Below are 17,903 nucleotides of genomic sequence, written 5' to 3' on the forward strand. Positions count from 1 at the left end.
ATCAGGTGAACACATTTCTGCTAAACTTTTCTGCAATTCTCCAACTGTAGTGTTAAATCTAACGTCAACTATATGTGAAGCTGACAAGGAGAACAACAAGGATTCTACAAAAGAAGATTTTTTTCAGAAATTATTTTTTTTTAGTGAATATATATTTACATGTTCCATTTTTGTGTATACTTTATTTTGTGACTTTTCTAATAAAATAATTCACAATGTGGGGGTTGAAGTTTATTTGAATAATTTCTCTTCACTTCAAAAAAAAAGTAATTTTCACCCCAATGAGATACATTTGTTTAAATGGGTTAAATAAACCCAGATTGAAGTGGTTTTATAGGACGGCAAGTAACTATGGTGAGAGGTCTGATAAGACAGCGTGATAAATGTAGCACTGTCAGGAAATTAACACAGTTACTATGGCCGACATTGTCTATTTTCTTCATTTGTTGTTTTTTCATGGCAATATTTTTGTTTTATTTGGGGGGAAAAAAATCAGTTATTCACCGTAAGGTCATGTCAACTACACGACACTGAAATATCTTCCAGTCTCCATAAGAAAGTTCTCTGTCTGCATTAATGATGTCTTGTGAGAGGAAAACCGAGGTTGACAAAAAAACGTTTGGCAAAAAAGATTATTCAACAACCGGAGCACCAACGGTTGCTTAAGTCCGTACTAGAAGCTTCAGGAGGTCCTCAACAGTTGACAAAGAACTTGGTATGATAAAGGAGTAGTCCTTTTTTTTTTTGACTTATCATAAATTCTCCAGACGTCAAGAGGTTAAACTGTATTTATTTAAGAAGAAAGGAAGCAATGTGGACGTCTCTGGTTTCTGGTCTTCTGAAATGTTGTGGCTTTCTTAGTATGCCCCACAAACCACATGAAAGTCCCAGCGTCAGGCTCAGCCACACGGCTGCTCAAAAGCCAGGAGTTGGATTGTTCCACTTAGAACTTCAAACCAGCCAACTCTTGATAGGAGGCCACAAATTACATTTATTTTATTGGAAAAGTACTGAGCCCGGCTTGTGCTTAATGTCTGCCTTCTGTTTCTTTCCATTTTTTCGTCCTGTAACCTATATATATTTTTCAAAAGTTAATAGTACATATTACAGTATTTATTTATTACTAGCAGGATTAACTTAAGTAAATGACGCATCAAAATATGTTACGCTGAAATGCATACCAAATTCAGATATCTAGGTTTGTATTTTTGTATCTAACAAGTTGAAAGAATGAACCATGTTTCATATATAGATGCGTTTGAAACCACAAAGCTTGACAAGAGTCTCAAATCATTACTGTGTGTTGTTGGAGGGGGGTGGAATCATACGGATTCCACTAGCTAATGTGGATTCCCACCGATCAACATTCTCCTCCTCACATCAGCCCTGTTGTCACTAAGGGGCACATTTATCAATGTTCATCAAAAATGGAAAATAGTTATCAATCCTTATCGCATGGATAAAGATTGACCTATTTCTCAAATTTATTAAAAACGGATCACAGAAACAGCAGTTCCGATAAACTGCTCTTTCTGTGATAAAAAAAATCACACTTACCCCGCCTCTTCGGAATGCGATGTCCACGGATCTCCTCCAGGTCCTCTACATTTTTCTTTACACTGGAATTGCGCATGTGCAGTTCTTCGAACTGCACATGCGCACAAACATCCCCGCTCTGTCTCTGCAACTATAGCTGCAGAGAGAGCGGTGGAGAGCAGTGAGTGATAGGGAGGGATCATGTGATCCCTCCACACATGCGCTGTTCAGCTCTGTTCTTCGGAGCAGAGCTGACAGCACTGAAATCATTCAATGATGACAATGTACGCCAGCTTCAGCTTCAGCCGGAAAAAACTTTTTTATCGGAACTTGTTAGATTGCGGTTGGGAGCAGTCACCATACTGTAGAATGGTGACTGCTCCCAAAAACGAAAAGGAATGCAAAGCAGCAAATATCCACGATATCTGCTGCGATGCACCCTTCTTAAATATGCGGGACACACTCTAGGACCTGGATTTCACGGTAAGTGCACGATAGTGCACTATCACTATTTCTTAAATATGCCCCTAAGGCTGGGTAGACACTAAAGAAGATTTCTTCCGATGCGACATCATTAATGATTTTACCAACGACTGAAATAAAACAAAGTCCCGCTCAGCATGCTGATTCATGTGTACATGCTTAACACATTTTACATGATTTACCGTCAGATCTGTGCTCTTCACCTGTCAGAATCATCGGCTGAAAAGATGGTGACTCTGCACACCCCATAGAGATCTATGGACACTGCCGGTCCTGAGTGCAGACACACTGCAGAATTGGAACGACATTGTTCCATCGTTTATCGTGTGATTAGCCCGATAATTGGCTGAATACCCTGTAGTGTGTACCCAGAATAATACAATCACATGAGCGGACAGATCACAGCCCCCCACATGATCAAAGCATTCATATCCTGAAAACATCTGTACTGCTGTGCACATTCTGATAATCTGATTGGCTACAGATTGGTCTAGCCCTCCTCACTGTAAACATTTTTAAGGCTTAGAGTTGTGGAAAGGCCTGGGCATAGGGCTGCAGATATGTTAGAGGCATCGTTTTGCTCATTTTTAATATTATTGTTTATTTAATTATTTTTTGCATGCTAATTATTTGTTATTTGCATGCTATAGACATATAACCATTGACTAAATTGGACTGGCAGAGGGCAAAAAAAATGTTTCTTTCTATGTTAATCCGAGCCTGAACAGTTTACATGTGGATGTGTACAATGGATGCTCTGACCATCATCAAACACTCCTAAACATTATATTTGTCAATTATTGCAGTGTGGTCATTTTTGGCAGTATTGTAATGAGCACTATCTACATATTACAATGTTTGATGATTATTTAAAATGCCATATTGTTTTACGTGATAAAATGTTTCCATCAATACAATTTAAATGACTGAAGAGGCACAATTTAGAGGAGTGTTAACCAATGTATTGATCCTTATATTCAGCTGTCCAATACAAACCAAAAACACAACTACACATTGAAAAATAATTAAAGAAAGATATAAATTAGAGTATAAATGTATTATATATGACAAACTTAAATGACTCTCATAAGGTTCACCTTTGATCCATCTTATCTGAAGTAATTTTAACTGAAATGTGGTCAAACATGGTGTAATCAGGTTGTGTATGAAAAGTCGACAGTTAAAATGTCAACAAGCACAATGTCTACAGCATAAGATCAACTTCTGGCAGCACTAGGGCTGGTTAAGCTTTATGTCGACATTTTCGCTGTCTACTTTACAACCTGTAGACATTTTACATGTCACCCTTTTAACTGTGTCGACCTAATGAACATGTAGACATTATGACTGTTGACCTTTTAATTGTGTCAACATTATGAATGACCTTATGGTGTAGACATTGTGACCGTCGACATTGCAACTACATCCCGTGTAATCCAGTAATGGCTCAGTCACTGAATGATCATTAGCCAGCCACGTTTATCAGTCAGTTGGATCCCACTCTGATTGATTTTGGGCTGAAAGGTCATTTTGGACGCAGGCTATGATGTTGAGCCAATGTGATTGAAATAGAAAATGAACAAAAAAGCTGACCGTATTACCTCTATTTATACTTGTGCCAAGATGGTGAATCTACAGCAATCTGTGGTGATGCATTTCTCTTTTAACCATATATGTACCTATAAACAGGTTGCAAGACGGTAGCTTAGTGGTTAGCACTTCTGCCTCACAGCACTGGGGTCATGAGTTTGATTCCCGACCATGGCCTTATCTGTGTGGAGTTTGTACGTTCGCCCCGTGTTTGCGTGGGATTTCTCTGGGTGCTCCGGTTTCCTCCCACACCCCAAAAACATACCAGTAGGTTAATTGGCTGCTCTCAAATTTGACCCTAGTCTCGCTCTCTCTCTCTCTCTGTATATTAGGGAATTTAGACTGTAAGCTCCATTGGGGCAGGGACTGATGTGAGTGAGTTCTCTATACAGCGCTGCGGAATTAGTGGCACTAAATGATGATGATGATGAAGACATGGAAAGCCCTTAGAAAATATTCTATATTTTATTGTGCTAGACAGACTATCGTTTCAGTTTTATCAGAGATGTTTCAAAACTGGTCCCACTCCCCCTGTTTGCTGCATGCAGGAGCCAGTAATTTAATTAATTTTGTGGTACACAAAAGATTGTGAGCAGAAATATATAATTTATAAATATATAATTAAAAAGATTTTTGTGGCACAAAAGCCCATGCTGACCAAACGCAGGGGAACAACAAATGACAATAAACTGTAAAGCAACGAGACGATGATGGAGTATGTTGAAAGGGGCGATCAATTGCAAGTGACTCTATGCTTCATTTGCACGAGTCCAAAAGTCACACCTTGTGGTTTCACAGTCCCCTAATGATGAATAATCATTATAACATCACCAACACCTATTAATAGACATGTATAAATATACTTGATGGAAGCTGCCATGTTGGAAACAGATAAGGCACAAATGAGTCAGGCACCAGGATGGGAAGGCAATGGTTGAACAGCTAAATTGTTCTCCCCCCCTTAAACCCACCTCATTGCAAGTTCTCTATTGTCTAAACAAACTTTAGAAATAAACTTTAAACTTTAGAAATAAATATGTGAGTGTTAAAATAAAACTGTGCTGTCATATCGAAGCATATTTTCCTTTAATCAACTGAAATTTGATTAGGTTCAGTATTTCCTTACTTCAGCTAGAAGCTCAAACATGAAGCCTGTCTGGCATGCCAAAAAATTTCCCCCACCCACGGGCTAAGATGTCCGCAGTTTGCACCTCCGTGGTGGGTGATGTAAATAGCATGACAGCATCAGCTTCATCCATACATAGAACAGCTGCTTTAAGGGATATTCTCTATCTAGATCCGTTATTCCTGTGTTTTGAGCTGGATCCTTTAAATGACACACACAACTATGAAGCTGGGTGTGGAGGCCACCATAAAACATCTCGGGGGGAAAGGAAGGAAGTCATAGTTTGTGGTGTGCAGAAGACGTGGGCTTCTGCTTTACCAACATTTTCCACAGACTTTTATGCTGTGTATGAAAACAGGAATGGGAATGATGTCATGGAAGCTGTGGCAAGACGACCGAGAGGGAAAGAATATGACCAGGAATAGCACGGCCAGATTATCTGTGCTTCATTTTTTTTGCAACTGACTCTTTACACCGGTTCACCAAGACTTGACCTAAATTTGCCCTGACAATTATTCCAAAGTTATTTAGTTTATGAAAAGAAAAGATCCATAAAATGAATGGAAAGACTATAAATCCCTCTGCAATGAGCCGACATGAAAAGCAACAAGTTACAAGGCAAACAAAATCTAAGAAATACGGTATGAAGCACATATAATAATGTGTTCACTGATCTAAATACCTAATTGATTACCTCTAGACCAGGGCACGGCTAAAAGGTAGTCAAGTCCAGGTGTGCCAGGTGTACATTATATGTAATATACATTTAATTATTTCTTATTTTATCATGCTAATTACATGATAATATTAATAGTAATGGGACCAACAAATAAACGTTCAAATTATGCCGCACAGTAGTGCCCCCAATTCATATTATGCCACATAGTAGTGCCCCCAATTCATATTATGCCACATAGTAGTGTCCACATTTCATATTATGCCACATAGTAGTGTCCACAGTTCATATTATGCCACATAGTAGTGTCCCCAGTACATATTATGCCACATAGTAGTGTCCACAGTTCATATTATGCCACTGTAGTGCCCCCAGTTCATATTATATCACATAGTAGTGTCCACAGTTCATATTATGCCACATAGTAGTGTCCACAGTTCATATTATGCCACATAGTACTGCCCCCAATTCACATTATGCCACATAGTAGTGTCCACAGTTCATATTATGCCACATACTAGTGTCCATAGTTCATATTATGCCACCTAGTAGTGTCCACAGTTCATATTATGCCACATAGTAGTGTCCATAGTTCATATTATGCCACCTAGTAGTGTCCACAGTTCATATTATGCCACATAGTAGTGTCCCCAGTACATATTATGCCACATAGTAGTGTCCACAGTTCATATTATGCCACTGTAGTGCCCCCAGTTCATATTATATCACATAGTAGTGTCCACAGTTCATATTATGCCACATAGTAGTGTCCACAGTTCATATTATGCCACATAGTACTGCCCCCAATTCATATTATGCCACATAGTAGTGTCCACAGTTCATATTATGCCACATACTAGTGTCCATAGTTCATATTATGCCACCTAGTAGTGTCCACAGTTCATATTATGCCACCTAGTAGTGTCCACAGTTCATATTATGCCACATAGTAGTGTCCACAGTACATATTATGCCACGTAGTAGGGTCCATAGTTCATATTATGCCCATATCTGCCTACTCTCCTGGAATTCCCGGGAGGCTCCCGAATTTCGGGGAGTCCTCATGGACTCCCGGAAGAGTAGGCAAAACTCCCGAAATTTGGCGAAATTCACGGCAGTGGATGGAGGCGTCGTGGCTTAATCACATCATTAAGCTCCGCCCCTGCCATTCAATGCTGTAAATTTTGGCTTTTTATAGAGGGGGCTGGGCTATGGTCACCACGCCCTCCTCCTAGCCCATGTCACATGACTTCTCCCCTGGATCTTAAAAGTGGGCATGTATGATTATGCCACATAGTTGTGCCCCCAGTTCAATTTCAAATATGTGTAGGCAGCTTTTTTCGTATCCTCGACTCACCTCTGTCAGCACACGTCTTCAGTCCCACAACAGAACCTGGGAGGAGCTGCTGCCCCACCGCTCTGCCCTGGCCATCTTCAGCTGGACCTCCTGATTAAGGTTACACTGATCTGTGGCACATCTAGCACTCGTGCCAGTGGTTGCCAACCCCTGCTCTACACTGTAAGCTCTCACAAGCTGGGCCCTCTCTACCCTTTGTCTCACGTCTGCATCTCCGTCGCCAACATCGTTTGTACTTTTTGCAGTTTTTATGTGTTATTTGTATGATTTATAACTCTGACTCTCAAAGGATGACCATGTATAACAATTTACTTTATGGAGTGTTGTTGCGGTCAGAGACCCTATTGTGTTCATACTTCAAACTGCTTAAACACAGACATGCCGGGAAAGGAGATGGAAGAATTAAATAATTATTTATTATTATTACCATTTATTTATATAGCGTCACTAATTTCGCAGCGCTGTACAGAGAACTCACATCAGTCCCTGCCCCATTGGGGCTTACAGTCTAAATTCCATAACACACACACACACACACACACAGACAGAGAGACTAGGGTCAATTTGTTAGCAGCCAATTAACATACTAGTATGTTTTTGGAGTGTGGGAGGAAACAAGAGCACCCGAAACCCACGCAAACATGGGGAGAACATATAAACTCCCCACAGATAAGGCCATGGTTGGGAATTGAACTCATGACCCCAGTGCTGTAAGGCAGAAGTGATAACCACTTTGCCAATGTGCTGTCCATAAATAATCTGTTAAAACGGATAGAACCCCCCCAGGCTCTACTCACACTGCTGCCTTCTTTACTTAAAATAATAATTCTTTTTTTAAAAATATACAAAAACATAAAATCAGTGAAAATTTTCCTTGTCACAAAAGCTGATAGGGATAAGAAATCTTCACCAGATATTAATCAAAAAATATATGTTGAACCATATAGTCCAGCAGAATGACAGCCTTGACAATGTTGTTCCTTATTTGTAAAGCTAGTCCTCCAATCAAATTGTGGACACAAGAAATAATAGAGATACATTTCTCATCAATCTATAGACCGACCGCTGTTCTCTGAGTTAATATCCTTGAATGGTCCATTTTTTTTCTTCAATAGTAATATCACAAAAAAAGATAAAAAGAGAATCTTCACATACTATATTATTCCTTTCAATTCATTATATACCAAACGATTAACAAAACTGACATTCATTAATATAAAATATTCATATAAAAGAAGATCTACCCCCTAATGCAGGGGTCAGGGAACTTTTTTACCTTTTACCCCCAAATATATTTAGATACGCCCACGTTACCCCCTTGATTTGAAAGGAAGGAAATCATATGTTATTAATTATTGAAATTCAAAATTTTATTGAATCTATTCAAAATTTCTTTGAAAGCTTCAACTTCAAAACGTCAGGTTTTGGAGAAATGATGTTGCTTCATTTTTGATACGAGAGCATCAATATTGGGGCATTTTGATGTCAGAGCAATTTGGATACAGTCTTCAGCGTCCAATCGATTTCTCTGATTTGTTTTTATGTTTGTTAGAGTGGAAAATCCTTGTTCACAAAGGTAGGTTGTTGCAAAAGGCAGCAACGTTTTGATTGCTTCCTCATGTGCAATTTTGATGCCTTTGTAGCTGTTGACATCCAGAAATATGACAGATCTGCTTTGTTTTCAAATGCAATACGTGCTTCATTATTGCATCGAAGCTCAAGAAGTGTCTCTGCCAACCCTTGAGGCTCTTCTGGTACAACAGCAAGTACACATTAAAAGGGGTCTACAATCCAACTGACAGCGTGTGAATCGGCAGCATTACCCCTCTAGGAATTTCATTTCTACCCCATTTGGGGTAATTTACCCCTGTTCCCTGACCACTGCCCTAATGGATGGCAATTCTCTCACCAATTTCCGATGGTAATATATAGTCCTTCTAAAAGAAGATGTTCATTTTCCCAAGGTATTGAAGTGCTACCCCGTTCTGACATGAGATTATAATGCGCTCCCCTATACTTACCAGAGAAGAAAAAGGAATAACATTGACAAGACTGTCTTTCTGCAGAACCATATCCTATATGCCAACTTTTGAGATCTCCGGAAGGGGAGATCTCGTTGGTGATGTTTGGGGTGTGGTCAAGCGGGAAGCATCACGTGGCCCCGCCCCGTAAGCTGTCAAAACCATTTTACCTATTACAGCAGGAGCCGTGAAGATGCGTGAATCACGTCACTAAGCCCCGCCCCCACTAGTTACCTTAATGAACTGTCCAGGAATCTGGGAGGTTGCCCTGCTCTTCCGGGAGTATGGGAGGACTCCTTGAAATTCGGGAGTCTTCCAGACATTCTGGGAGAGTAGGCAATTATGGACTATATGGTTCAACATATATTGTTTGATTAATATCCATTGAAAATTGCTTATCTCTATAAGGTTTTGTGGTAATACAGCGACAGTATTCACTCAATTCATGCTTTTTTAAAAAAAATAATAATCTGTTGCTACTCAGAGTGTTAGAATGTTCACAGCGGCACAGATTATTTAAGCACCGCCCATTCCATGTGTGGGCAAATTTGAACTTACTAGACATGTAAATGTTGAAACCAACATGAAGCTCCCGTCAAACCGTTGATGGAAGATAATTTCGTGCAGGCATCTCTATATTAACCATAGCTGATACAATCTTACTTATTATAGTTTATGCAGAATTAAAACAATTATCCAAACCCACAGTTTGGAAATAGCACTTCAAAATTTTGCTGCAGGGTCAAGTGGTTCCTTATTAAGCCCCTAAAGTGAAGAGTCCGACAAGCTGCACGATGGCTATAAAGAAACCGAAATAATATAAACCTTTGAGGATGTAATTCATCTCTTTGAAAATTGTTATTTTGAAAACATAATCCTTGTCAGGCTTTCTGTGCTCCTTGTATTACTAATCTGCAGTTAGAGTGTTGTTGTTCTGTATCACCCGCCAAGAATACTATAGACATCCATATACCGTTCCGGTAAAATTATAAACACTCTTCCTAACATTCGCTTTTAATTTCGGGCTCGTCCTTTCTTTTCTACATATAGCCATTTGTGCGTAATGACAATAATTAGCGTCTGTAAAGAGGGCTACGTCAAGAACATATCTTGGAGTCGGGACCGCTGAATTGTGAAGAGGAGGCTCTGAGGTCAACATAATTTGCCTCTTCAACTCATTGTACTCCGTTGTCACAGAGATGCACCCATTCTCCACAAATGGATGAGCCAATTACCATCCACGTCATCCTTCTGCAGTTACTTTTACACAGACTCTGCTCAGGTAAAATCGAGAGCAGAATCTTTTTCTTTCATTTTTTTTTTTAGAAGACATTTCTGTATTCTGTATCAGGCTGTAGGAGACAGCTGATATTTGTGAGTGTTAACTTAAAGGGCGCTGCAGTACCGTTGTCAACACACAGAGGTGGCAGCCATTTTGTGAGATTACAGCCTATCGACTGGTGACATGAAGGCAAGCGCTTAGCACACAAAATGGCTGCCTCCACTGGTACACCTGAAGAAACTGACAAGGTGGCCAACCTTTCAGCAGCAGGCCTTTGAACACATCCACTGGAAGGTGTCAATGACCTTAAATGAAGGGTTCCTTGCCAACTTAATTAAAGACCTCCTGTAACTAATCTATTTTGACTACAACGAACACAAAGCAAACAGGCTTAAATGACCTAAATCTTTTGGCAAAGAAATCTATATTATCATTTCTGTGGAAAAAAACATGTTAAAATAAAATGATGCAATGTATGTCTAATGGCAGCGCCAAGCAAACCACACAAGTCAGTCAGACTTATGTCATACAGAAAACATCTATACTTCTTAACTGAGGCTTATAGCGAGATGTTTAATACTATTTCTGCAAGAGGATTTTAATCTGAAGCCAGCAATTGAAATGTCTCAGTGTCAGTGATGTCACTGGCTGTATTCTGATGGATATTACTGCAGCCGGCAAAATGGCTGCCACCACAGTGTGTAGACAATGGGTGAACTAAGAAACCATACTCTAGCAGCCATGAAGTAAGCCATAGTCACAATGGTGGACATTTATGAAAACTGTTGTAGAAAAGGTGGGGTTGCCCATAGTAACCAATCAGACTTTAACTGTCATGATTCTAATATAGCTTAGGAATGAATACTAACTTCTGATTGGCTGCTATGAGCAACACCATATTTTTGAGCAGTTACCCACAGAAAACTTCATAAATGTCCCTCCAACTTTGCCAATTCTCAAAACAATTGACAGATACAATACAGTGGTCTAATTTACACACTGCACTGGATGCACACCCCAAAATGTATTGGTTTTGCAGCATTCTGGTTGACCCAGTACACATTAAGGCACACGCCTACTGTCTGCTCTCAGGAGACGCGTCTGCAAACTAGACAGTGCTAACAATGTCCTCAGACACAGATCCCCCCATTGGCTGGTGCACACTTCTGCTCCTCCTAAAATTACGCCAAAAAAACCTTTGGCAGATAACTGGATGCATGCACAAATTGAGGGGCACAAAGAGGATTTCAAGCTGTGCCTTAGCCAAAGTGCACGTGTTAAATACCTATGTTACGTTCATTTATATAGGTACAGTATAAGGCAGGAAAAATAATCTCCCCATTAATACATCAGGGGCCTGATCCATGTAGGAACGCAACATGAACTTAACTTGGGTTTAAAACAATCGAACGTAAATTTGTTTTTTTTTACAGGAGTTCTGCCTCGGGCCCCCTTGCCCGCTGGGCCCCCGGGCACCTGCCCATTGTCCCCAGTCGGAAAGACGGCCCTGTGTAGACAGACAGAACAGACTGCAGGCTACGTGCAATGCATATGTGTAATATATATATATATATATATCAGAATGCATGCCAAAAACATCTATTAAATAGATTAACAACTCTTAGTAGTATAATCATTAATAAAAAGACATTTAAAAAATAAATAAAAAAATTCTGTTCATTTCTTTCTTTATATGAAATACCTAAATCAGGATGTCCTTAATGTGTACTGTGTTGTCTTACTTGCAAGTAATTGTTCTGGCAGACGTACGTGTCAGTCATCACTAGCAGTCGGCACTTACACCTGTCCTGTAGCTGGAGCAAGTGATACGGCTACAAAACATGTATCTAAGGGACGTTCAGAGCGTGGATCGGACTAATGTGCGTGCGTTCAGCCTTGGCGCGTCAATACTGTACATTGTCTACGTGTGCCCGCCCCTTACTGCGCCTGTTCCGCCTTTTAATTCGTAAGCTGTCGAAAGTGTCATTTGCGTTGCGTCATGAATTGCATGACATTCAGTCCGTTTCTGAGTATGCGCAGAGCAATTTAATGCAAAACACGGCACGTGACTGGACTTACGTAATGTATCAGGCCCAGGGTGTACACTCATCAATGGTTAGGTGTAGTGCTTATCTGAAGAATGGAAGAGTGCCAGACATTATCATAATTCTGAGATATTCCCCTGTGTCTGCCAAGCAATCCATATTCTGGGCCTGAGTCATTAAAGAGAGCAAAGCATAAAAAAAGAGTAACTTTGCATCTGGGAAAAAACCATGTTGCATTGGAGAGGGAGGTAAATTTAAAATGTGTGGCCAGATTTATAGTTGGGGTAGGGCATGTCCTAAATCAACTTTAGATTTCAGTGTACAAATAAAGTTATCAAGTATTTGTGTGCTAAATGAAAAAACAGCCAGTATATAACTTATGTGCAAAATAACAATAACTAATTTGCACCCCTTGCATTGTAACATGGTTTGTCCCGGAGAACATTTACTCCTTTTTTTTGCCTTACTTTCCTTAATGACTCAGGCCCAGATGTTTAGATTCACTCTCCGGTATTCTCCATTAAAGATTTAGCTGTACTATGTTGACAACAGCAATTGTTTTGACTTCAAATGCTTACATGAAATCTTTTACTAAAAAAATAAATATCCCTTATGAAAAGCTCCTGGTAGTAGATAGACTTCACAAGATCAGTCGTCCCATAGTGTAGAAATGAGATTTTATCCTGAATGCAGAGTAGACTGAATAGGATGTAGCCGGCGTGGGCAGAGGGAGGCTCGGAAAATCTAGTGGTAATCCACAGGTCTCCGGTTGCCATGATAACCATCGGCAACCACAGCTTGGAATTATCCCAAACAGGAAGATATAGCAAAGATTCTCCAGAAGGACTGAACCCTTGATTTGCAAACAATATCAAATATTAAAACCAGTTAATGCTTTAAGCATTTTTTGTATACTAGTAAAAGCAAGTTCCTTTGGAAACTATTTCTGTGAAAATCATATTATTAATGGATTTCCACTGAAGAAACACAGTCGGTTGCATTATTATTATTATTTTTTACGGCATAGTATTGAAACGTGTTGCAAACATGACAGCTTGTCACATAATGTGAAAAAAATAAATAAACGGAATTAAAATGTCCCTACCTGACAATGGAATACATATTCTGGAGTAGTTTTCTTGAACTTCATGTTCCAAACTAAGGTGACCCCATCAGGTTCGTGAGGAGCGTCTTCGTTATTGTTATACGATGCAACCATCAGTTCTGGATACTGGAAGACACAGCAAATAGCGAATTAGCATATGGTTTTGCCCTCAAATTGCACCATATTAAGTTGTATTCACAAAGGAAGATTTATTTGTGTTCCAAAATCTGGTAATGAAAAAAATATTTTTACGACTAGTTTATATAAGGCGAAAATATATTTTAATGTAATAATAGGATTAAAATGAAGTTTATCTCCTTAAAATTGCATGGACAGTTGTGCAGAGGGTGGAGCTAGACAGGTTCAGCTCTATTGGTGGATGACCACCTCCAGCTAATACGCAAACCCATCTCATAGACAGGTCCGTCCTCTGCAAAGGCCTCTTGGTAAACCAGCCGGAATAAACTAAGCAGAGTAACTTGTTAGTCTTAACAACATAGTCATGTAAAATAAAATTGAATGCGGACTAAAGTGCGATAAAGGTCTACTTTTTGGGCTATTGTTTGGCCTTAAAGGTGATTGAAATTAGGAATAGCAATAGAATGAGGAATTAATTTAATGTTAATTTAATGTTTAATTAGTATGAACACAATGACACTATTGCTATTTTCCATTTGGCATTCAAACGTTGTTTTGTTTTTTTTATTAAAAAAAATATTTTTTAGAGATAGAAATCTGGTAGCTTCTTGCAACCTACTTAGTTGTATATTCATAGCAGAAAAATGAATCCTTGCATATTAATGGTGTATTGCAGAAGTAATTGACCCCCAATGTTATATAAAGATATATCCACCATACTCTTACTAGTTTGGACATTACTATTTATTTTTGTATAGTATTAAAAATACATTTCCCTGTATTACCTGCAGAGACCAGTCGAGACAGGTAACCACGCGGTGTTTCGACCAATGTTCATCATAAAACTGCCGATTAAATGACAGATTGGCACCAGCTTGAATGTCCCTTTAAACATGAAACACATACTACATGTTATACTACATGTTATACATGCATGTTATATATATCTACTATATAAATGCCTAGTGGCGTGTGTGAAAAAAACAAAAACAAGCTGCAGCGCCACCTGCTGGGCAGAGTTATACACTGACCTATATATTTCTTGAAGGAGAAGTGACAGTTGGGAGTGGTTGGTGGTTGCCGGGGGTGACAGTGGGGAGTTTTTAACACCTTAAGTAGCTTGATGAAGGATGTGGCAATGAAGATGAAGGATGAGGTGATGGAGAAAAATGATGCGGTGGTGACATGTGGACAAAACCACGTTAGAAAAGGGCGCTTGCGTCGGGAAGTAACGCTCTTCCCCTGAGGAGGCCTGGCCTAGGCCCAAATGCATGATAAGAACCTTTTTAACACCTTAAGTAGCTTGATTTGACTAGAATGCATGAGTATCATGCACGGGTTAACTTGTATATATATGAGATGAACAGTTTTGTTTAAACTGCACTAAGTAGCAATCTGGAAACTTTATCATCAAACTTAAAAAGTAACAGTGGAGGTGTTGCCCATAGCAACCAATCACATTCTAGCTGTCATTTATGTAGTACATGCTAGAAAATGATAGCTACAATCTGATTGGTTGCTATGGGCAACACCTCCATAGATAGATTTTGACTATTTTAAGGAAATGGCCAGCTTTGTGTGTTTCTTTCATTTATAATAAAATATAATACGGTCAATTTTACAAAGATATGTCTGTATACACAATGTGCATTGTTGGTTAGATACACTCTCTAACAGTACCTTATGCCGAAGATAAAGAACATATTTGGGGAGAACAGTAAATGAACACAGACATGTAGTTCGACCTTCAGCACCTCCTCATCAGCCTGATGTCATCTATTTAGAGACCCCTGGGGAGAACAGCTGAGAGTTTCAAAACTACTGACAATAGATGATGCAGCGGTGGGAGCCGTCCTATATGTTTATCAGCATACAATGCCCTATCCCTAGAGAGGGGCTTTAATGTCAGAATATTCAAGTGCAGCTCCATACACAGCTAGATATTGCATCTAACCAACACTGCACAGTAGGTAGGGGTAGGTATTATCCAAATTGTCTGTATGAGTCAATAACTTATAAGTAAAAACAATATCAGAGGGAACACATTTATTTAAGATAAATGGTGCATTCTCCTCTAACCGCACTGCACAGTCATCGTAATACAATTTTCAGAGATGAAAGCTTACAATGTTAAGTAGTAGCACAGCAAAGCTTTAATGTAGGCAGCTAACTATATAAGTATTTTTTCCTACATGACCCATTTTGCAGATAATACAATGATGAACTTCCCACTTATTGTACTGTTGCTATAACCCGGACTGAATTAATACATACAATTAATTAAAAAAACAACAACACAATTTTCAGCAATGAGATAGTTTAGCTACATTAGGAAAGTTAGTGAGTCGTACTTAGTAGAATGTTTCATGTCGGAGGTTCAGTATATACCAAAATTGCTTAAAACATGCAAATGTGCTCTAAAACATAGGGGGCCAATTTATGACCCTTCAAATATTGCTCATGTTAACTAAGATATACCTTCTTCATCATCTGGATATTTTGAATGCTGTCCTCGGCTTAATCATACGTATAAATGTCTGACTTCCAGATTTGTGAGTTATCTAGCTTTGTTATGTTTTTTTCATTTTCATTTATTGATTTTTTTTCTCTCTCTTCTCTTGATGGTTTAGAATTATGTTTGATCTCTTTTTGCTGTTATTTATTTTGCGTTATTGCTAGTATAGTACCTCAATTTTTATTCTGTTTTGCACCTGCTCCTGAATCCCGCTCCCTCCCTCCCTATCCCAGTTACCCATGAAAAACTCTGTAATAATGTGGAAACAATTCTGTGCATTGTTATAATTGTGTTCACTGTTTTATTGTATCTCCTTGTTTCTTCAATAAACAAAGTTTTTTTGTTTTTAAAAAAAATTGATTAGCTGGGACAGCGAACAATCTATAGTAAAGTGATCGCAATCAGGATCACTTTAATTACAGGTTCTGAGGACCTTTCACAATTTATGATGGTGAGAGCACAAAGAATGTCTCTCTTCTGCAATGATCTCCCCATAGGATAGAACGGCTAACACCAGCGGCCGGGGGTAATCTTCACATTCCGTAGCCTGATAAATAGGGCATAACCGCAGACTCATATAGGGACCGCATTTCTGATCGAAGAGGCTGGGACTGCAGTAGATATCTCCTCTAATAATAAAGGGGCACATTTATCAATATTCACATAAAGTGAAAAGTAGTTTTCAATCCTTATCGCAATGATAAGGATTGAACTATTTCTCACATTTATGTACAGCCCTGCACAGAAACAGCAGTTCCGAAAAACTGCTGTTTCAGTGATCAAAAAAATCATACTTACCCCCCTCTTTGGAAGCGCTGTCTCCGGGTCTTCTCTTCACTCTTCAATTGCGCATGTGCAGTTCCAAGAACTGGACATGCGCACACAGATCCCCTCTCTGTCTCTGCAACTATCGTTGCAGAGAGAGCGCGCTGAGTGACAGGGAGGGATCATGTGATCCCTCCACACATGCACTGTCCAGCTCTGCTCTTCGGAGCAGAGCTGACAGCATTAGATTTCTTCAATTCCGATGATGTACGCCAGCTTCAGCTGGCGTACATTAACATGACAAGTTCCCGTTAAAAATGTTTTTTCGGGACTTGTTAGATTGCGGCCAGGAGCAGTCACCATTCTGTTGAATGGTGACTGTTCCCAAAAACGATCTGAAGTGAAAAGCAGTCATTTTCATCAGTCATCAGTGCGATGGGACTTTAATAAATTTGCGTTGGACACTTTCTGGACCAAATTACACGGTAAGTGCACGATAGTGAAATACCGTTTTTTCTTAAATATGCCCCAAAGTCTTGTTATTTTAAAATGCGCTATTCCGCCAGGTTTCTGGTGATTTACTTTGATAAAAACTTCATAAATAGTCCTCATAGCAGCCAATCAGACATTTGTTTTCATTGTGTAAATTGCACTGGTTGATGTGGTTTCAGGGCAGAATTGAGCAATGTTAACAAACAAACCAGTGACTTTAATTTATTACAATTTAACATCTTCTGTGCTGGACAGAGTAGGAATTCCAGCGTGTGTGTAAGACAGCCATGCGTAACCGCATGACTTCAAAGCCTATCTGCTGCGGCAGTAATATATACCATCATCCATCAGTCCTATAACTGTAATGTTCTCTTTCATATCAGAACAATAAATTGCTTGCCATAAAACATAGATTGGAAAATACATTACTGAAAAAAAACAACTAAAAGAAAAGAGATCAGGGATGTCATCTGCATAACATCAAGTGCTCAACCTGCCATTAGTACAATGAACTTGCATGTGCTGTATTCTAAACCTTTCTGAAAATGTGCAAGGAGCTGAGAGTCTTGTGTCAAATGTTGCGTGAGAAAGGTGCTTATTTACCGGGGTTTAAACTATCCACATGGTGTAGGCATATTTTAGTATCCTGGTTATTTAACGAAAGCCTAACACAGGAGAAATCAAAGATATTACAGAATACTGCAGTCCCCATTATTTTGAATGGGAACAGCGGTCTAGACCAATTTATCAAGCTCTGAAAAGCTTAGGTTTC

At 39.2% G+C, this 17,903-nt stretch overlaps 1 protein-coding gene across 6 annotated transcripts in view; it reads right to left on the reverse strand.

Annotated features, from left to right (window-relative positions):
* The window catches only part of DYNC1I1 (dynein cytoplasmic 1 intermediate chain 1), a 347,340-nt gene that overhangs the window by 98,721 nt on the left and 230,716 nt on the right, over window positions 1-17,903 (reverse strand). For all 6 annotated transcript variants that reach the window (XM_075211774.1, XM_075211773.1, XM_075211770.1 and 3 more), the window contains 2 exons: window positions 14,145-14,244; window positions 13,222-13,347 (listed from right to left, as the gene is read on the reverse strand). In XM_075211774.1, coding sequence (XP_075067875.1) covers window positions 13,222-13,347; window positions 14,145-14,244 — 226 coding nt within the window. The remainder of the gene's footprint in view (window positions 1-13,221; window positions 13,348-14,144; window positions 14,245-17,903) is intronic.

This window comes from Mixophyes fleayi, chromosome 5 (genome assembly GCF_038048845.1).
Source record: "Mixophyes fleayi isolate aMixFle1 chromosome 5, aMixFle1.hap1, whole genome shotgun sequence".
In the NCBI taxonomy this organism is placed as follows: Eukaryota; Metazoa; Chordata; class Amphibia; order Anura; family Limnodynastidae; genus Mixophyes; species Mixophyes fleayi.